General features: G+C 45.1%; 1 protein-coding gene across 1 annotated transcript in view; it reads right to left on the bottom strand.

Annotated features, from left to right (window-relative positions):
* Nucleotides 1–1,423: 1,423 nt before the first annotated feature.
* Nucleotides 1,424–22,224, bottom strand: part of mogat2 (monoacylglycerol O-acyltransferase 2) — a 32,883-nt gene continuing 12,082 nt past the window's right edge. Inside the window, exons 3-6 of the mRNA XM_073041891.1 lie at nucleotides 6,954–7,158; nucleotides 5,615–5,789; nucleotides 4,762–4,961; nucleotides 1,424–2,725 (exon numbers count right to left, since the gene is read on the bottom strand). Of these exons, the coding sequence (XP_072897992.1) occupies nucleotides 2,571–2,725; nucleotides 4,762–4,961; nucleotides 5,615–5,789; nucleotides 6,954–7,158 (735 nt within the window). The 3' untranslated portion in view covers nucleotides 1,424–2,570. The remainder of the gene's footprint in view (nucleotides 2,726–4,761; nucleotides 4,962–5,614; nucleotides 5,790–6,953; nucleotides 7,159–22,224) is intronic.

Here is a 22,224-nt window from a genome sequence, read left to right as displayed (position 1 = left end):
TGCAGCAACCTGGCTCCAGGACAACATCCCATCCACCTTCGATCTACAGGCCATGACGCTCAGGGACTTGGGCTATACAGTTTTTTTTCTGACTGCAGGTTGTTCTGCTATCATACCCATAGGTGCTGTGTGCTGTTGGTATCATGTTCTTCACCTCGGCCTGTTTCATTTACCTGTATTCTCCGAGGCCGTGGCTGACTGACAATTAAACATGAACTTCGACTCACTTTTCACTCTCATTTCCTAGTTTTCATGCTTTCCCTCCTAATTCTGATGAAGGGTCTTTAACCCGAGATGATAACTCTTGGTTCTCTTTCCACAAATGCTACCTGACCTGAGTGTTCCCGGCCTCCTCCCTTCTTACCTGAGGTCTGGTCTTTGTGTTGAACCAAGTCAGCCTGTCCTTGGATTCAACGCTGGTACACTGAAAGGCAGAGGTCAGATGCCTATTGTGTGTGCGATATCCTGCTCCAGTGATGGGCTCCGGGGAGGAGGTGAGAGACCAGGAACACTTCGCATCTAGACCCTCAGCTGCCGGCCAGTTGGTTGTCTTTATTTATTTAGAGACACAGAGTGGATCAGGCCCTTCTGGCCCAACGAGCAGTGCTGCCCAGCAACCCACCTATTTAACCCTTTGCCTTGTCACAGGACAAGTTGCAATGATCAATTAACCTACCAGCCAGTAGGTCTTTGGACTGTGGTCACGAGGAGAACATAAAAACTCCTTACAGTCAGCGCCTGGTTGAAATCTAAATTCCGACAGCCCAAACTGTAATAGTATTGTGCTAACTGCTACGTTACTGTGGTGCCCTGTAGAACATCAGGGCAACCAGAACATAGAATCCAAGCTTCAACACCTGAGTCCTGGCTACAATTTGTAGATTACTCTGCCATGTCAGATCGCCACAATGGCCAAAGCTTCCGTTCACAAAAAGTCAATGGAACCACAGAATACAACTGATCCAGGGATCCAGCCCACACATGGTGCTCTTGATACCTTGGCCCAGTCAGGAATCACACTAGGCTGCTGTGTCTGAGGCTATGTCCACACTAGACCGGATAAATCCATAACCAAAGCTTTTTCTCTTCATTTTGACCCTCCATCCACACTGAAACGGCATTTTCCTCCCCCGAAAATGGAGATTTTCTAAAATGCCCTTCAGAGTGTGTAAATTTGAAAATGGTGATTGGGCAGAGCAGTGTGGACGGGGTAATCGGAGATTTTTAAAAACGCTGTCATGATGTGCCGGAACAGATGGTGACGGCAGTGCAGCATTTCATTGTTTTCTTGAACGCAACCTAACAATTTCAGAACAGACGGCAACGAGACTGAAGCCAGAAGATTTAGAAATGTACTCACCAAATACTTTGACCCATAACTTCCTGAATAAATAAGTATACTCACTTTGCCATTTTCTGTCCATGAAGGTGGTTTACCTATTTATGCAAGTACTTCTCTGACAATAGATGTGTAACAGCCTAATGTAACATTGTATGGAAATACAAGATAACACTGATGCAGTCATGTTTTATACATTTAACAAGATGCTTTATTAATGTAACAGAGTTAGTCAGTTTTTCCAATGTTCGTCGTCAGCCGGGTCAATCTGTCCATAGACTCCCTGTCGGTTGCCTCCATACGCTCCAATATTTGTTTTTTTTAGTTTTAAGTCCTCCTGCGCGAGAGCCAACAGTTGTCCGTTGTTTGGCAATTTCCTTTTCAGTTTTTCTGGTCTGTAACTGTACAAACGTGCACTTTCACAGCGAGATTTGACACCAAGCATGTAGCTTGTTTTCTGTAGGTATGTCCTGCGCATACCCAGTAGGAGGAGATTTGCCCAAATACCCGTTTTAATGTGGATGGAGGTATTTTCAAAAACACTTGGTGTGGACGTCTATCGTTTTTACATGAAACCGGCGTTTTCAAAATTATCCGGTCTAGTGTGGACGTCGCCTTTATTGAATCTCTGTGTACAGTGTGCCTGGCCCAGCAAGGACATAATTCACACGCACAGCATTTTGTTGCTGCTTCTTTCTGCGAGGGGGTGGGGGAGCGATGGTCCGCTTTCTGTCTGGCCTTCACTGCTTCGTCTCGGCGTCTGTCTGGATCAGTATGATGCTGATTTGGACATCCTTTTCCCTTTGGATGGATGTTAACATCAACCATCCAACTGGTTGAAAATCCAGAACGGATTTGAATTGTCAGCTCTGGTAATGGTGTGTGTGTGTGTGTGTGTGTGTGTGTGTGTGTGTGTGTGTGTGTGTGTGTGTGTGTGTGTGTGTGTGTGTGTGTGTGTGTGTGTGTGTGTGTGTGTGTGTGTGTGTGTGTGTGTGTGTGTGTGTGTGTGTGTGTAAGAGGGATGAGGAGAGAGGGAAGGGATGGGAGGGAGGAAATGCAAGAGAGGAAAAGAGATAGGGAGAGGAGAGTGGGAGAGCGCAACGGATTGAGAAGGTGGAAGAAAGCAAGAGGAAGGGGCTGAGAGGGTGTGAGAAAGAGATAAAGAGGGCAAGTGAGGAAAACAAAGTGAGAGATACAGGGAGCAAGAGAGAGAAGAGGATATTGAAAAGACTTAGGTAAACGTTAGGTGTTTGTCCTCAGACACCTTGTAGTGTGTCTTATGCTCCTCGAAGAGTTTGGAGAGTTCCTCGATGTATTTCTGATGTAATGCATCAATGTCCTTTTGCGTTGGATTTTCCCTTCTCTCCACCTCTATCGGTCTGCCAACTGGAACAAAACACAGACATCCCTGAGCCTCTGAGCCGTGACAGAAGGCTTTACTAAATGAGGTTCTGGCACCACTGCAGCGGTGAGTACAGGAGGAAGCAGCAATAGGGTAAATGCAAGCAGGCTTTTTCCACTGAGCGTGGGTAAGACTACAGCCGGAGGTCATGGGTTAAAGGTGAAATGTGAATTATTTAAGCGGAACCCAAGGGGGAACTTCTTCACTCAGAGACTGGCGTGTGTGTGGAGCGAGCTGCCAGCAGAATTGGCCTCCACGGCCTTCTGAGGTTATCAGCCTGTTGTGCAAGGTTCCTGTGAGCACTGGGCACGAGATCTGATTACTTAGCTGATCTCCCATGCCAATCCCTCACCCCATTCCACAACCAAAATCCCAACCTTGCCCCGCAATCCGCTGAGAATTCCCAGGTGGGGAAATGTTTAAATGTGCAATCGTAGAGTTAAAGGTTAGCTTTATCATGGAGTGCAACGGTAGTGTAGAGGTTAGCGCAACGCTATTACAGCTTGGGGTATCGGAGTTGGAGTTAAGTTCCGACGCTGTCTGTAAGTCGCTTGTATGTCTTTCTCACGCGGGATTCCTCCGAATGCTCTGGTTTCCTCCCACAGTCCAAAGACATACCACTTCATAGGTTAATTGGTCTTTGTAAAATTGTTCTCCATTTAGGAAAGGATTAGGTAGATGGATCGCTGGGCAACGTGGCTCACTGGGCCAGTTTCATGCCATAGCAGGCAGCCGTCGATCCCAGGGGATCGTGGATTTGCACCTCTGTGTCCTCTCCAGGGCACAAGCCTGGGTGGGAAGATTTGCCCATACAGCGGGCTCCCGCTCTTCACATCACTGATGTAGTCCAAGGGAAGGGCAAACGCTGATACAGCTCGGCACCGGTGTCGTCGCAGAGGTTGCCAGAGTGAAGTTGTAATCAGCATCAAACTGCCTGAGGGACCCCGGCTCCGGATTTCTTCTTCGGGATTTACTCCCGAAGCCTTTCCCATGGGCGGGCATGGCTGCAAGGCAGCGGAGGCTTAAAATCAGAGTTTTCCTTCTCATAGGCGGGCTGCTGTCCAAGACTGATGAGCCCCACCTGCCAAATCTCTATGTAAGTGGATAAATACATTGAAGCTGAGGCTTTATAAGACCACATTTGTAGATTTGTGATCAGTTTTGGGTCTCTTCTCTAAAAAAGGATGTGCTGACCTTGGAGAGGTTCCAGAGGAAGGTCACGAAAATGATTCTGGCAATATAAGGGTTATCATATAGTGGCTTGCTGGAGTTTAGAAGACTGAGGGGTGGGGGGGGGGATCTCATTGAAACCTATCAAATATTGAAAGACCAAGATACAGTATGGAGCGTACATTTCCTACAGTGGGGGAGTCCAGGACCAGAGGGCACAGCCTCAGAATAGAACGATGTCACTTCAGAACAGAGATGAGGAGGAATTCCTTCAGCCAAGGATGTAAATCTGTGGAATTCATTGCCACAGCCGGCTATGGAGACCAGGTTATTGGGTATATTTAAGGTGGAGGTTGATAAATTCTTGATTAGTAAGGGTGTCAAGGGTTAGGGGCAGAAGGCAGAACATTTGTGTTGAGAGGAATAATAAATCACCCATGATGGAATGATGGAACAGAACTGATGGGCCAAATGGCCAAATTCTGCTCCTGTCTTATGGAAACTTACAGTGAAATGCATCAGTTGCATCAACAACCAATCAGCAGACTGCAAGTTTTGCCTCGTTTGGTGCCAACAAACTTACTGTACGTCTTTAGAATGTGGGAGGAAAGCAGAGCATGTGGAGAAAAGCCACGTGATCACAGGGAAGACCCACAAACTCCTTACAGGCAGTGGCGGAAAATGGAACTCCTATCACTGATCACTGGCGCTGTAAAGCGTGACACTAAGCGCTATGCTACTGTGCTTACGTTGGGCACGTCTCAGACTGGATTGGGCTGAGTTGGGCTGCGACCATTTCCTGATAAAAGTTAGTCTGGGAAATGCTCCCAGTGGAGTCCACATTACTTACCTACAGTATGGATGGGTTTCCGATATGGGATAAGTCCAAAGCTGTACTGGAAAACACCTCGGGCATGGAAAAGAGGGAATGATACCCCCATCAGCTTCTGCAGTCGTTCCTGGACTCTCCTTAGAAATGATCCCTTGGGGTTCTTCACCTGGTTAAACACTTCATTCTCCCCGAATGAGAACACAGGAACAAGAGAGGCCCTGGTGTTAAAAGGCAGAGAGGGGTCAGTGTTATTCCAAAAGTAATTGACAACATGATTGGAAAAGTTTAGGATGATGAGGAGATGAAATCACTCTTTCAACAGTGGGACTGTGTATCCTGCATGCAGTTTGACAGAAATCCATTACAGGACCAGTTGGGTAAAGAACCCACATATTCCAGGGTATAGTTGGGTAGGCATCCCACCCAGTCCAGAGAACCTTTGGGTAGACAACCCACATATTCCAGGGTATAGTTGGGTAGGCATCCCACCCAGTCCAGAGAACCTTTGGGTAGACAACCCACATATTCCAGGGTATAGTTGGGTAGGCATCCCACCCAGTCCAGAGAACCTTTGGGTAGACAACCCACATATTCCAGGGTATAGTTGGGTAGGCATCCCACCCAGTCCAGAGAACCTTTGGGTAGACAACCCACATATTCCAGGGTATAGTTGGGTAGGCATCCCACCCAGTCCAGAGAACCTCTGGGTAGACAACCCATATGTTCCAGGGTATAGTTGGGTAGGCATCCCACTTATTCCAGGCACAGTGCAATATAAGGGACCACCTCTTGACTGCTGGACACTCAAAGTTCAGCCATTTGTAAGAAATAGTTAACACACCAAACGTCAACGAGGAGTAAGATTCCTTACCCAAACTGCAGAGCAAGTTTGATAAAGCCCTTCCTCTCCTTTAGCTGAAGTGTGAATGCACCTGGCCTGGCATCTAAGGCTTCTGGGGCTCCTCCAATCGCTATAATCGCCACATTACCACCCTCCTTTCTCCTCAGTAAATACTTGGCACTCTCCTTATCAGATGGTACCAAACCTGGAACACATAAGGAAAATTCCCACATGAAGATTCCCAAGGCAGTGAAGAGGAAGGAAGAACAGAAACATTTGAGATGCAGGTGAAACCACACCTGGAGTAGTGTGTGTAGTTCTGACCACCTGGCTACAGAAAGATGTCATTAAGCTGAAAAGGGTCCGGTAAAAATTCACGAAGATGTTACTAGAACTGGAAGTTTGAGTTATGAGCTGAAATTGGGAACACTGGGGGTGGGGAGAGCTATTTCCTGAAGTGACAAAGACCGAGGGATGACCTTTCATTTATAAAATCATGAGGCACATGGGTAAGATGCATTGTACCAGTCTTTATCCCAAGAGAGGGAGGTCTAAAACGAGAGGGTAAGTTTTTATTGCATAGAGTGTGTTAGGTATATGCAATGCACTGCCAGGATTGGTGGAAGAGGCAGATACATTAGGGACATTTACGAGACTCTTAGATAGGCACATAGATGAAGATTTCCTCCCACAGACCGAAGACGTGCCGGTTAGTGGTCCTTGTAAATTGTCCCATGACTAGGCTAGAGTTAAATCGGTGGCTTGCTGGGCAGCGCAGCTCAAAGGGTGGAGGGGCCTATTTCACGTAAAAATAAATAAAAAATTAACAAGTTGATAGTAAAATGGAGGGCTATGTGGGAGGGAAGGGTTAGGTTGATCTCAGAGTAAGTTAAAGATCGGCACAACGTCACGGGCCAAAGGACCTATGCTGAGCTGTACTTTTCTAATGTTCTATTACAGCTCGAGGAACCGGAGTTTGGGGTTCAATACTGGCATCTTTTGTAAGGAGTTTGTACATTCCTTTCCAAGAGCACATGGTTTCCTCCGGGTGCTCCAGTTTCCTCCCAAAGTCCAAGGACGTACCAGTTAGTAGGTTAATTGGTCAATATAAACTGTCCTGTGATCAGGCTAGGGTGGTGTGCCGTGGGTTAGAAGGGCCTGTTCCACACTGTATATCTAAATACTGTAAATAAATATATTACCACAGGACAGTCCAGGACCTTTGGCCTATGGTGTCCTGCCGACCCTTTGAACTACTCCAAGATCAGTCCAATGCGTCCCACTCAGCTTTCTATGTTCTATGTCTGTGCTCTACCGAGGATGTTGTGTGACCACGGGCTGTCTCCGCACGTGCAGTGTGTCCACTCACCGGCAGTCATGATGTAGTCCCTGAAGAAGGGGACTCTGAACCAAAGGGACAGCATCAGCATGTGGGGCTTCAGCCCAGGGAACTTGGTCTGGAACCCAGTCAGCTCTGTGCAAAAGTTACCGAAGGCTCCCGCCACCAGCACACCATGTGGATGAAAACCGAAGATGTAATTCTTCTTTGGATCCAGGTCTGCCGTCTTGACCAGCTGCAAGATGTTATAAAGCAACACTATAATCATTCAGGGATTTTGGCTATTCTTTTGTGATTGTATGATATCTACAATCATAACCATATGTACTGTGTACTGTTGGGAATGTGTTATGCACCTAGGCTCCAGAAGTTTCATTTGGCTATATTCGTGTTTGGCTGAATGATAATTAAACTTGAACTTAAATGTGTTAGTCATTCATTTTTCAAGAATGTGAAATTGGAATTGGTTTATTATCGTCGCTGGTACTGAGATACAGTGAAAAATTGTCTTGCATACAGCGAATACTTGTCTTGTTCATACAGATCAGATCATTACACAGTGCATCGAGGTAGAACAAGGTGAAGCAATAACTGAGTGCAGAATAAAGTGTAGCAGTTACAGAGAAAGTACAATGCAGGCACATAATAAGTTCAAGGTCATAATGAAGTAGATTGTGAATTAAGTGTAATTATTATTATCCTAAGGCCCATTCAATAGTATTGTAACAATGGGACAGAAGCTGTCCTTGAGCCTGGTGGTACCAGCTTTCAGGCTTTTGTATCTTCTGCCTGGGAGAAAACCAGAGCACCTGGAGGAAACCCATTCAAGGTTTGATGTGCTGTGTATTCAGAAATGCTCTTCTGCACATCACTGTTGTAACATGTGGTTAGTTAAGTGACCGTCAACTTCCTGTCAGCTTGAACCAGTCTGGCCACTGACCTCTCTCAATAACAAGGCATTTTTGCCCACAGAACTGCGGCTCACTGATGTTCTTATTTTGTTTTTTTGTGGCATTTTCTGTAAACTTTAAAGACTGTAGTGCATGAAAATCCCAGGAGATCAGCAGTTTCTGAGAAATTCGAACCACCTTGCCTGTCAGCAGTCAAGGTCACATTTCTTCCCCATTCTGATGCTTGGGTTGAACAACTGAACCTCTTGACCATGTCTGTGTGTTTTTATGCATTAATTTGTTGCCACATGAAGAAGAATGTGGTAACCTGGACTATCGTCCAGGAGCACTGACATCCAGTGTGATGACATGTTTTGAGATGTTGGTGTTGAAACATTCTAAATCCTGCCTGTGGAGTGACTTGGGTCTGCTCCTACCAACACAACAGATCCACAGCAGATGCCATTTCATTGGCTCTTCTCTCTGCCCTGACACAACCGGACAGCAAAGATGCACACCTTAGAATGCTCTTTACTGACTTACAGCTCAACGTTCAATACCATCGTCCCTTCAAAACAAATCAATAAGCTCCAAGATCTTGGCCTCAATGCCCCCTTGTTCAATTGGATCCTCGATTTCCTCACCTGAAGGACCCAGTTGGTTTGGATTGAAATCCACATCTTCTCCACAATCTCCATCAGCACAGATGCACCACAAGGCTGTGAGCTTAGCCCCCTGCTCTACTCATTTTACACCTACGACTGTGTGGCTAAGCATAGCTCCAGTGCTATATTCAAGTTTGCTGATGATACCACTGTTGTGGGCCGAATCAAAGGTGGTGACGAATCAGCGTATAGCAGGAAAATTGAAACTCTGGCTGAGTGCTGCCACATCAACAATTTCTTACTCAATTTCTTAACAATTTCTTACTCAATGCCAGTGAGACAAAAGAGCTGATTTTAGGAGGAGGAATCCTGAGATCCATGAGCCAGTCCTCATCAAGGAAACGGAGATAGAAAGGGATAGCAACTTCAAATTCCTTGGTGTTATCATTTCAGAGGTTGTATACTGCGTCCAGCTTGTAAGTGCCATTATGAAGAAAGCATGTGTGGTGAACTACATATACCTGTCTGGACACGCCCCCCCCCCCCCCCCACTGACTGCTCCTGTGGCTCCTCCCACAGACCCCGGTATAAAGGCGATTGGAGCCACAGACCCTCCCTCAGTCTCCAGGATGTTGTGTGATGGTCACTTGCTGCTTGTGCTTTCTTCCAGCCAATAAAAGCCTACCTTAACCCACGTCTCAGAGTTATTGATGGTGCATCAGCATGGCAGCACCTCTACTTCCTTAGAAGTTTGTGAAGATTCAGCGTGAGATCTAAAACTTTGACAAAAATTTATAGATGTGTGGCGGAGAGTATATTGACTGGCTGCATCACAGCTTGGTATGGAAACACTAAAGCCCTTGAACAGAAAATCATACAACAAGTAGTGGATACAGTCCAGTCCTTCATGGTTAAAGCCCTCTCCACCAGAGAGAACATCTACACGGAGCACAGTTTCTGAAAGAAGCATCTATCATCAGGGACCCCCACCACCCAGGTCATGTTTTCCTTTTGTTGCTGCCGTCAAGAAGGAGGTACAGGAGCCTCAGGACTCACAGCACCAGGTTCAGGAACAGTTATTACCCTTCAACCATCAGGCTCTTGAGCCAGAGGGGATAACTTCGCTCAGTTTCATGTATCCTATCACTGAACTGTTCCCACTACCAATGGACTCTTCATCTCCTGTTCTCAATATTTATTGCTTATTTATTTATTAATTATTATTATTTTTTCTTTCTATTTGTATTTGCACAGTTTGTTGTCTTTTGCACCCAGGTTGTCTGCCCTGTTGGTGGTGTCTTTCATCGATTCTATTATGGTAACTGGATTTATTGAGTATGCCTGCAAGAAATATAGGTGACATGTATGTATTTTGATTATAAATTTACTTTTAAGTTTTGAAGTTTGAACTTTGAACATGATTGGCTGATCAGATATTTGCATTGACGAGCATATCTCATGTAGTTTCACTCCTGATGAAGGGTTTCAGCCCGAAACGTCGTCACTACCTCCTCCCATAGATGCTGTCTGGCCTGCTGAGTTCTGCCAGCATTTTGTGTTCTCATGTAGTTTGTTGTTTTGTGGCAGGGTACAGTGCAATATTAATAAATATATAAAAATTAAATTGGTGTGAGAAGAGAGGAAAACCACTAGTGAGGTAGTGTTCATGGGTTCATCGTCCTTTCAGAAATCTGATGGCGGTGGGGAAGAAGCTGTTCCTGAATCGTTGATTGCTTGAATTTGATTCAAGGATGGGACAAAACAAGGGGATCTTAGTGTAATCATTGAGTTAATTAAAAGGTGTTCTTTCTTTCATTCACCATCTATGCAACATCCTAAAATCATTTTTTAACCAGAATGCGACCTGTTATGCTGACAGTTCTAATGTTTGACATTGGGAAATGTTTTGAGAAGAAAAGGTTACGTTGTGACCTTGTATGTGTATGTCAAATGTTGAGCCAGAATTTACAAGAGCACAAATTATACATTAACAGATTAATTGCACAGTTCCACAAGATGTGTTGCAGTTAGTAGAGCTGCTGCTTCTCAGGCCCACGTAACACCGGTTCAGTCCCGAACCCGTGAGCTGCCTGCATGCAGAATTTGAACGCTCTCCCTGTGACGGTGTGGGTTTTATCCTAGTACTCCGGTTCATAAAACGCCAAACAGTACAGTACATGATGTACTGAAAACTACCCGTCGGTCAATCTAACGCTTCCCTTCCACATAGCTCTCCATTTTGTTTCTATCCATGTGCCAATCTAAGATTCTCTTAAATACACCTGCCTCTACCTGCACCCCAGCATCATGTTCCATGCACCCACCATTCTGCGTTAGAACACCTGATTCTTTCCATGACTTATAACTCTAGGCTGACACAGGGCATAAGTTTGAACGAGTGCAGAGAAAATTTGCAAGGATATTGCCAGGACCTGAGAACGTAAGTTATAAGGAATGGTTGAATATTACAGCACAGTACAGGACATTCTGCCAGTGATGTTGTGCCAACCTTTTAAACTACACTAAGATCAATCTGACCCTTCCCTCCCACATAGCCCTCATTTTTCTACCATCCATGTGCCAATTTAAGAGTTTAGTAAAGAGTATTTTTGTTATCTTTTGACCATTGGTTATTTGGTCATTCTTTGTATATACGTACAGTCAGATGACAATAACCTTAAACTTGAGTTATACAGCCATACAGTATGGACTGCTACAGACCGGTTCCTTAAGGTTGTTACAGCCATGGGTGGTAATGGGGACAAGCTCCCAGTACCTATTCAATACTCCCAATGGTGCGTGTCTCAAGTAGCTCTGACAACCAAGTCCAGCTCCTGGCCTTCATGTGTGGCTTGGCTACTAAGCCCAGTGGAAATGTTTCTACTGACAGGAGAAGGAGCAAAGTCAGGTCACTGACGCCTTGAAACCAGTCACTTCGGGCAGACGGGGCTCATCAGCAGTGGCTGGCAGCTCACCTAGGCAAGGAAAAACTCTGATCCCAAACCTGCCCATTTGGGAAAGGCTTTGGGATTAAACCTTGAGGCAGAAATCCAGAGATGGAGTTCCTACGACAATCCTACCTTGAGTTCAACACTGACGGGCAACTTCTGCAATGCTGCTGGTGCCAGACTGTATCAGTCTCTGCCGTACCTTTGGGTTCATCAGATGCATGGAGAGGGGGAGCTTGCTACATGGGTAACAGCTTGCTCTCCATATCGTACTGCCCAGGCCAGCGTATCTAGACAGCTAGGACACAACATCCACGGTCAAGCCCTCACTCCCTCACTCACAGTATGGATACAGGTCCTTTGGCCCAATGAATCCATGCCAACCACAGTGCCTGCCCAGCTAGTTCCAATCTCCTGAAATTTATGGAAAACCAGCTTCTACCCTGCTGTCACTGAATTGTTCCCCAGTATGATAAGATGGACTCTGTTTTGTCCTCACAATCTAGCTCACTGTGACTTCGCACCGTACTGTCACTCTGCACTGCACTTTCTCTGTAATTGTTACACTTTATTCTGCATTCTGTTATTCTTTTCCCTGGTTCTACCTCAATGTACGGATGTGATGAGATTATCTGTATGGATGGCATGAAAAAAAATTGCTGTGCATTAGAACAGGTGACAATAATGAATCAATTATCCCTGTAAATGGCCAGAGTGCTACAACTGCCCATTCACCTCCTCCCTCACCTCCCCAAGCAGTCCTTCCAGGTGAGGCAACATTTCACCGGCGATTCTGCCAGGGTTGTCCAGTGCTCCCAATGTGGCCTCCTCCGTCATAAATTGGGGGACTGCTTTGCTGAGCACAATCCACCAAAGGTGGAACTTCCCAGTGGCTAACCATTTTAATTCTCATTCCCATTCCTGTTCTGACATGTCGGTCCATGGCCTCCTCTTGAACCGAGATGAGGCCACCCTCAGTACGGAGAAGCAACATCTTATATTCCATCTGGGTAGCCTCTAACCCAACGGCATGAACATTGAATTCTCCTCCCATTAAAAAAAAATCCCTCCCCCTCTCCTCTTCTAATCCCCACTCTGGCCTCTTACCTCTTCTCATCAGCCTATCACCTCCCCCTTGGTCCCCTCCTCCTTCCCTTTCTCTTATAGACCTCTCCCCTCTCATATAAGATTCCTTCCTCTCCAGCCCTTTACCTTTCCTACATACCTGGCTTCACCCATCAACTTCTAGCTTTTCCTCCTTCCCCTTTCCCACCTTTTTATTCTGGCATCTTCCCCCTTCCTTTCCAGTCCTGAAGAAGGGCCCAACATGTTGACTGTTTATTCATTTCCATGGATGCTACCTGGCCTGCTGAGTTCCTCCAGCATTTTGTGTGTATTTCTCTGGATTTCCAGCATCTGCAGAATCTCTCGTGTTTCTAATTTGTAGGTAGACTATATCAGGTAGGAACAGTAATGTCTGTCATCAAATTCAAAGTAAATTTATTATCACAGCACATGTATGTCACCATATACAACCCTGAGATTCACACTCTTGTGGACATATTCAATAAATCTATAGAATAATAAACATAATGGAATCAATGGAAGGCCACACCAACCTGGGCATTCAACCAGTGTGTAAAAGACAGCAAACTGCACAAATTCAAAAAGAAATAAATAATAAATAAGCAATAAATATCAAGAGCACGGGATGAAGAGACCTTGAAAGTGATTCCATAGGTTATGGGAACAGTTCAGTGATGAGACAAGTGAAGTTGAGTGAAGTTACTCCTCTGGTTCATGTGCCTGACGGTTGAGGGGTAATAACTGTTCCTGAGCCTGGTGGTGTGAGTCCTGAGGCTCCCGTACCTCCTACCTGAAGGTAGCAGTGAGAAGAGAGCATGTCCTGGATATTGGATGTCCCTGATGATGGATTCTGCTTTCCTGTGACAGTACAGTACAGGCTCTTTGGCTCATAACCTTTTAAATTACTCCAATGTCAACCTAGCCCTTCCCTCCCACATAGTCCTCCACTTTTCAATCATCTATGTCCCTATCTCAAATGTCCCTGATGTATTTGCATGGTACATGAAGAGCATGTGGCCTGGGTGGATGAGGTCAGTTTTATGACAATCCTTTAGCCGTGTATTCGCCATTCTAGACCAGATTTCTTTGCACATTTTGTGGCGGCACAATAGCGCAGTGGTTAGCGTAACACTAAAGCAGTCCCAACGATCCAGATATCAGCCACTCTCTGTGTAAAGAAACTTACTCCTCAGAACCCTACCTCATATGGCCTTGCTTCTTATTGTCTACCTGCACTGCACTTTCTCTGTAACTGTTACACTTCATTCTGCATTCTGTTATTGTTTTAACTTGTCCTACCTCAACTGTAGGATGGTGGTATAATGATCTGATCTGTATGAACAGTCTGCAAGACAAGCTTTTCACTGTATATGTGACAATAATAAACTAATTTACCAATTGATTAGGTGAAAGTTTTTATTTGATTATTAATCCTTTACAGATATATACAGTTTCTTGTTGCTTTAACAACCGGATATGGTGTATTTAACATAGTTAAGCATCTTCACAGGGGTTGTGGAACTGTCAACAATTCCTGTAACGATCCTTTAAATACACCACATTGGTTTGTTAATGCAAGGAACATTCTAATGCTTAAAGAAAAGGAGCACATTTGATATTTCTCCTGATAAAACTAGGGCAAATTTCTAAACAGCTATGCATGAAAGCGGAAACAAATGCAGCATTTTAAAAGCAGCACACTCGCTCTATTCATAGAGTCTCAGATGGGAATAGTAGTGAAATGGACCCACCCACCCCACATACAGACAGTAAATCTAGATGTAGCCTTCCCCTAGAAAGGTTGTTATTAAATCAGAAAGAGTGTAGAAAGCACTTAGAGTTATAGAATCATAGAGCACTACAGAAGCAAACCCTTTCAACCACCTCGTCCAACCTGAACTATTAATCTGCCTCGTTCCATCGATCTGCACTGGGACCATAGCCCTCCACACTCCTCACAATCACGTACCTATCTAAATCTCTCTTAAATGTTGAAATTTAACCTCCATCTATCACTTCCACTGGTAGTTCCACACTCTTGCCAGTTCCCTCTAAGGTGTCGCTTCAATATTTCAACTTTCTTCCTTAACCTATGACCTCTAGTTCTAGTCTCACCCAGCCTTGAATTTACCCCATCTATACCTCTCATAATTTTGTATATCTCTATCAGATCCCCTTTCATTTTCCTACTCCTCAGGGAATAAAGTTGTGAACTATTTACCCTTTTCCAAAAACCCCTCTACTGCATGAGGTGCACAGTGTATGTGGAATGAGCTGTCAGAGGAAGTGGTTAAAGCAAATACAATAACATTTAGAAGAGAGTTGGGCAGATACAGGAATTGAGGCCCTATGTAGATTGGGGGATCACTTTGTCAAGAACCTTTCCTCTGTCTGCAACAGGCAGGATTTCCCAGTGGCCACCTGTTTTAATTCCACTCCCCATTCCCATTACGACATGTCAGTTTACTGCCTCTTCCGCCATGAAGAAGCCACTCTCAGGCTAGAGGAGCAACACCTCTGTTCACATCTGGGCAGCCTCCAACTTGGTGGCATGAACAATGATTTCCCCCCCTCTCTGTTCTCTCTTCTTCCATCCTCCCACCCTCCATCCTCACCACATTCTACAGAGGTTGTATTGAGCTGCTGCATCACTGCCTGGTTCAGAAATTGCACCATCTCGGATCGCAAGACCCTGCAGCGGATAGTGAGGTCAGCTGAGAAGATCATCAGGGTCTCTCTTCCCGCCATTACGGACATTTACACTACACACTGCATCCGCCAAGCAAACAGCATTGTGAAGGACCCCACACACCCCTCATACAAACTCTTCTCCCTTCTGCCGTCTGGGAAAAGGCACCGAAGCATTCGGGCTCTCACGACCAGACTATGTAACAGTTTCTTCCCCCAAGCTATCAGACTCCTCAATACCCAGAGTCTGGACTGACACCAACTTACTGCCCTCTACTGTGCCTATTGTCTTGTTTATTATTTATTGTAATGCCTGCACTGTTTTGTGCACTTTATGCAGTCCTGGGTAGGTCTGTAGTCTAGTATAGTTTTTTTTTGTGTTGGTTTACGTAGTTCAGTGTAGTTTTTGTATTGTTTCATGTAGCACCATGGTCCTGAAAAACGTTGTCTCGTTTTTACTATGTACTGTACCAGCAGTTATGGTCGAAATGACAATAAAAAGTGACTTGATGTGACTTGACTTGACTATTCTGGTTCCCCTCTTACCTCTTCTCTTCTCCTCACCTGCCTGTCTCTGATACCCCTTCTCCTTTCCTTTATCCCATGGTCCACTCTCCTCTCCTATCAGATTCCTTCTTCTTCAGTCTTTTCCACCTATCAGCTCCCAGCTTCTCACTTCATCCCTCCCCCCGCATCCACCCATCTTCCCTCTCACCTGGTCTCTCACAGTGTATGTGGAATGAGCTGTCAGAGGAAGTGGTTAAAGCAAATACAATAACATTTAGAAGAGAGTTGGGCAGATACAGGGATTGAGGCCCTACGTAGATTGGGGGATCACTTTGTCACTTTGCCAGCTTGTCCTCTCTCCTATCCCCACTTTATTATTCTGGCTTCTTCTCATTTCCTTTCCAGTCCTGATGAAGGGTCTTGGCCTGAAACATTGGCTCTTTATTCCTCTCCATAGATGCTACCTGACCTGCTGAGATCCCCCGGCGTTTGAAGACCATAGATATTGGAGCAGAATTAGGCCATTCAGCCCATAGAATCTGCTCCACCATTCCATCATGGCTGATTTATTAACCCTCTCAACCCCGTTCTCAGCAAGCTTTGACCGCTGACTAATCAAGAACCTATCAACCTCCACTTTAAACATATCCAATGACTTGACCTCCCTTATTCCTCAGATTCACCAGCCTTTGGCTAAAGATATTTCTCCTCCTCTCTGTTCTGAAGGGACCTCTCTATTCTGAAATACTGTACTGAAATACTTTTGGTTGGCTCCAAAGCCAGAAGACATGAATTTGTTGATAAACTTGGGAACTTGGCTCCTCATGTTCTCAATATTTATATGTTATTTATTTGTTTATTATTATTTCCTCATTTTGTACTTGCACAGTTTGTTGTCTTCTGCACTCTGGTTGAATGCCCTAGTTGGTGCGGTCTTTCGTTGATTCTGTTGTGTCTATTATTCTATAGATTTATTGAGTCTGCCCACAAGAAAATGAATCTCAGGGTTGTATATGGTGACATATATATATTTTGATAATAAATTTACTTTGAACTTTGAAATCTCTCACCTGTGATCTTAAATTTTTTTTCTAGCAACTCAGTCTACATACAAAGTGTTTTAACCTTCTCCATGCCCTTCATGATCTTGTACATCTTTATCAGGTCACCCCTCAATCTCCTAAATTCCAGGGTTTGCAGTCCTCGAGTATGCAGCCTCTCCTTGTAATTCATAACCTTGCATCTAGAAAATCTTTGTTGCACTCATCTCAGAATTAATTTGAATTTCTTCAACGGTGACGTTTTCTCCAACTATTGGGTGCTACGGTAGAGTAGCGTTTGTTGCGACGCTGTTGCAGCTCAGGGCATCAGGGTTTGGAGTTCAATTCCAACATCCCCTGTAAGGACTCTGTACATCCTCCCCGTGGAATGTGTGGGTCTTCCAGGTGCTCCGGTCTCCTCCCACAATCCACAGGCGTACCGGTTGGTGTGTTATAAATGCAAGAAATTCTGCAGATGCTGGAAAACCAAAGCAACACACACAGAAAGCTGGAGGGTCACAGCAGGTCAGGTGGGACCCATAGAAATGACCAAACAGTTGGTGCTTCAGGCCGCTACCCTTCTCCAGTCTTGATGGAGGGTCTTGGCCAAAAGCGTCACCTGTTTGTTCATTTTCATGGGTGCTACCTGACTTTCTGAGTTCTTCCAGCATTTTGTGTCCGGTTAGTAAGTTAAAGTGTCCCGTGATTAGGCTAGGGTTAAATCGGTGGGAAGCTGAGTGGTGCTGGAAGGGCCTATACCATGCAGCATCTCTAAGTAAATAAATAAATTATAAACATGGACATGTGGGCTTTCTTCCGAGTGCTACAGTTTCTTCCCACAATCCAAAGACACGTCGGTTAGTAGAGTGATTGATCACTATAGGTTGTCCTGTGATTAGGCTGGGGTTAGGACAGGGGTTGCTGGGCCGGACGTGCCTGTTCTGCAGTGTATCTCAGTAATCAAGACTGTCATTTCTGGTAGTTATTCCTGGTACGGGGAATGGCATGAACATTTTATTGTAGCACACAGCACACCACTCCCCTCGGTTTGTAATCTGCATCCGGTGGCCTGAGGGTGTTGTTGTGCTTCGTTTGTTGTCTAACTTTGTTTTCAAACCTTGACCTGGGCAGCCGCAGGGTGAGACTTCTGCCAAACAGTTCATCAGTTCATCGCAACCTTTGGACAAACACAAACTGAGAGCAGAGATCCCGTTTCCCAAAGTTAAGGAGCGCACTGGGACAATGGCAGCAAACTTTACCATCGGGCTCCTGAACCAAAGCGGATAACTTCATTCACCACAACTCTGAACTGATTCCGCAATCTCCACACTCTTGTGGAGGTCTTAAGTGAATACCCTCTTGTCTTCAGTATTTTTATTATTTTCTTTTGCACTTGCACATGTGATAAATAAATCTGAATCTCAATCTAAATTTCTCACCTCTGATATTAAACCTTTGTCCTCTTCTTCTCAGTATTATTATTCTTTTTTATTGACACAATTTGTTTTCTTTAGGGCATTGGGCATTTATCAGTCTTTATATTTCTTTATTAGAGTCATAGAACACTGCAGCATAGAAACCATCTCTTTGGTCCATCTAGTTTGTGCTGAATGTGCCTAGTCCCATCGATCTACACCTGGACCATCGCTCTCTATACCCCTCCCATCCATGTACTTATCCAAATTTCGCTTAAATGTTGAAATCGAACCCGCATCCGCCAATTTATCTGGCAGCTTGTTCCAAACTCTCACCACCCTCTGAGTGAAGAAGTCCCCCCTCAAATTCCCTTTAACATTTTCACCTTTCACCCTTAACCCATGACATCTAGTTGTAGTCCCTTCCAATCTCAGTGGGAAAAGCCTGCTTGCATTTACGCTGTCTATACCCTCATCATTTTGTATATCTCCATCAAATAGAAACATGGAAAATGTACAGCACAATACAGACCCTTCAGCCCCACAATGCTGTGCCGAACATGTACTTGCCTGAGAAATTACCTGGGGTTACTCATAACCCTCTATTTTTCTAAGCTCCATGTACCTATCCAAGAGTCTCTTAAAAGACCCTATTGTATCAACCCCCATCACAGTCACCGGCAGCCCATTCCATGCGTTCACCATTCTCTGCGTAAAAAAACTTACCCCTGACATCCCATCTGTACCTACTTCCAAGCACCTTAAAACTGTGCCCTCTCATGTTAGCCATTTCAGCCCTGGGATAAAGCCTCTGACAAACCACATGATTAATGCCTCTCATCATCTTATGCACCTCTATCAGGTCACCTCTCATCCTCCATCGCTCCAGGGAGAAAAGGCCGAGTTCACTCAATCTATTCTCATAAGGCATGATCCCCAATCCAGACAACATCCAGGTAAATCTCCTCTGCACACTTTCTATAGTTTCCACATCCTTCCTGTAGTGAGGTGACCAGAACTGAGCACAGTACTCCAAGTGGGGTCTGACCAGGGTCCTATATAGCTGCAACATCACCTCTCGGCTCCTAAACTCAGTCCCATGGTTGATGAAGGCCAATGCACCGTATGCCTTCTTAACCACAGAGTCAACCAGCGCAGCGGTTTTGAGCGTCCTAGGGACTCGGACCCCAAGATCCCTCTGATCCTCCACACTGCCAAGAGTCTTACCATTAATACTATATTCTGCCATCATATTTGACCTACCAAAATGAATCACCTTACATTTATCTGAGTTGAACTCCATCTGCCACTTCTCAGCCCAGTGTTGCATCCTATCAATGTCCTGCTGTAACCTCTGACAGTCCTCCACACTATTCACAATGCCCCCAACCTTTGTGTCATCACCAAACTTACCAACCCAGCCCTCCACTTCCTCATCCAGGTCATTTATAAAAATCACGAAGAGAAGGTGTTCCAGAACAGATCCCTGAGGCACACCACTGGTCACCAGCCTCCATGCAGAATGTGACCTGTCCACAACCACTCTCTGCCTTCTGCGAACAGGCCAATTCTAGGTTCACAAAGCAATGTCCCCCTGGATCCCATGCCTCCTTACTTTCTCAATAAGCCTGGCATGGGGTACCTTATCAAATGTCTTGCTGAAATCCATATACACTACATCTACTGCTCTACCTTCAACAAGTCATCGCTACAATCGCCAAGATCCTTTACTGTAGTGAATACTGAAGCAAAGTATTGATTAAGTATCTCTGCCATCTCCTCTGGTTCCATACACATTTTGCTACTGTCACATTTGATAGGTCCTATTCTCTCATATCTTATCCTCTTGCTCTTCACCTACTTGTAGAATGCCTTGGGGTTTTCCTTAATCCTGCCCGCCAAGGCCTTCTCATGGCCCCTTCTGAATCTCCTAATTTCATTCTTAAACTCCTTCCTGCTAGTCTTATAATCTTCTAGTTCTCTGTCATTACCTAATTTTTTGAAACATTCATAAGTTTTTCTTTTTTTCTTGACTAGATTTACAACAGCCTTTGTACATCATGGTTCCTGTACCCTACCATAACTCCCCTGTCTCATTGGAACGTATATATGCAGAACTCCATTTTCACATTTTCTGAGGTACATTTTCTGAAGTCACCAGCAGACAACCAGAAAAGGCTCCCTTTATTCCCATTATTTGCCTCCTGTGAATCAGCCATTGCTTTGTCCATGCTAGAATCATTCCTGTAATGCCATGGGCTCGTAATTTGTAAAGCAGCCTCATGTGTGGCATCGTGTCATAGGGCTTCTGAAAATCCAAGTACACAACATCAACTGACTCTCCTTTGTCTATCCTGCTTGTTATTTCTTTAAAGAATTCCAACAGATTTGTCTGGTAAGATTTTTTTTGAGGAAACAGCCTATTTTATCATGTGCCTCCAAACCACATCTTTAATAATCAACTTCAACATCTTCCGAACAACTGAGGTCAGACTAACTGGCCTATAATTTCCTTTCCTATGCCCCTCTTCCTTCTTAAAGAGTGTAGCAACTTTCCAGTCTTCCAGAAAGGGGCTTCCCTCCCTCCACCATCAACTCTGCTCTCAAACACATCTCTCCCATTTCATGCACATCTGCTCTCACCCCATCCTCCTGCCACCCCACTCGGGATAGGGTTCCCCTTTTCCTCACCTACCACCCCACCAGCCTCCGGGTCCAACATTTAATTCTCCGTAACTTCCACCACTTCCAATGGGATCCCACTACCAAGCACATCTTTCCCTCCCCCCCTTTCTGCTTTCCGCAGGGATTGCTCCCTACGCGACTCTCTTGTCCATTCGTCCCCCCCATCCCTTCCCACCGATCTCCCTACCGGCACTTATCCTTGTAAACGGAACAAGTGCTACACCTGCCCTTACACTTCTTCCCTCACCACCATTCAGGGCCCCAGACAGTCCTTCCACATGAGGCGATACTTCACCTGTGAGTCGGCTGGTGTGATATACTGCGTCCGGTACTCCCGGTGTGGCCTAATATATATTGGTGAGACCCGACGCAGACTGGGAGACTGTTTCGCTGAACACCTACGCTCTGTCTGCCATAGAAATTAGGATCTCCCAGTGGCCACATATTTTAATTCCACGTCCCATTCCCATTCTGATATGTCTATCCATGGCCTCCTCTACTGTCAAGATGAAGAGGAACAACACCTTATATACCGGCTGGGTAGCCTCCAACCTGATGGCATGAACATTGACTTCTCTAACTTCCGTTAATGCCTCTCCTCCCCTTCTTACCCCATCCCTTATTTATTTATCTATCTATCTATCTATTTATCTCTCTCTCTCTCTCTCTCTTCTCTTTTTTTTCTCTCTCTGTCCCTCTCACAATCACTCCTTGCCTGTTCTCCATCTCCCTCTGGTGCTCCCCTCCCCCTTTCTTTCTCCCTAGACCTCCCGTCCCATGATCCTTTCCCTTCTCCAGTTGTGTATCCCTTTTGCCAATCACCTTTTCAGCTCTTACCTTCACCCCCCCCCCTCCTGTCTTCTCCTATCATTTCAGATCTCCCCCTCCCTGTCCCACTTTCAAATCTCTCACTATCTTTTCTTTCAGTTAGTCCTGACGAAGGGTCTCGGCCCGAAACGTCGACAGTGCTTCTCCCTATAGATGCTGCCTGGCTTGTCACGTTCCACCAGCATTTTGTGTGTTTTGCTTGAATTTCCAGCATCTGCAGATTTCCTCATCTTTCCAAAATACGTTTTCAGTTTCTTCGCTATTTCCTTGTCCTCCATTGCTGTCTCTCCAGCATCACTTTCCAGTGTTCCAACATCTACCCTCACCTCTTTTTTACACTTTATGTATCTGAAGAAACTCTTGGTATCCCCTTTAGTACTGTTGTCTAGCTTACTTTTGTATTCCATCTTTACCTTCTTAAAGACTTTTTTAGTTGCCTTCTGTTGGTACTTGAAAGCTTCCCATTCCTCTAACTTCCCAATAATCTTTGTTCTATTACATGCTCTCTCTTTGGCTTTTATGCTGGCTTTGACTTCTCTTGTTAGCCACGGTTGTGTCATGCTGCCTTTAGAATACTTCTTCCTCTTTGGGAAGTATCTATACTGTGCC

Source organism: Hemitrygon akajei, chromosome 4, assembly GCF_048418815.1.
Source record: "Hemitrygon akajei chromosome 4, sHemAka1.3, whole genome shotgun sequence".
Taxonomy (NCBI): Eukaryota; Metazoa; Chordata; class Chondrichthyes; order Myliobatiformes; family Dasyatidae; genus Hemitrygon; species Hemitrygon akajei.
This window is presented reverse-complemented; position numbering and strand designations above follow the sequence as displayed.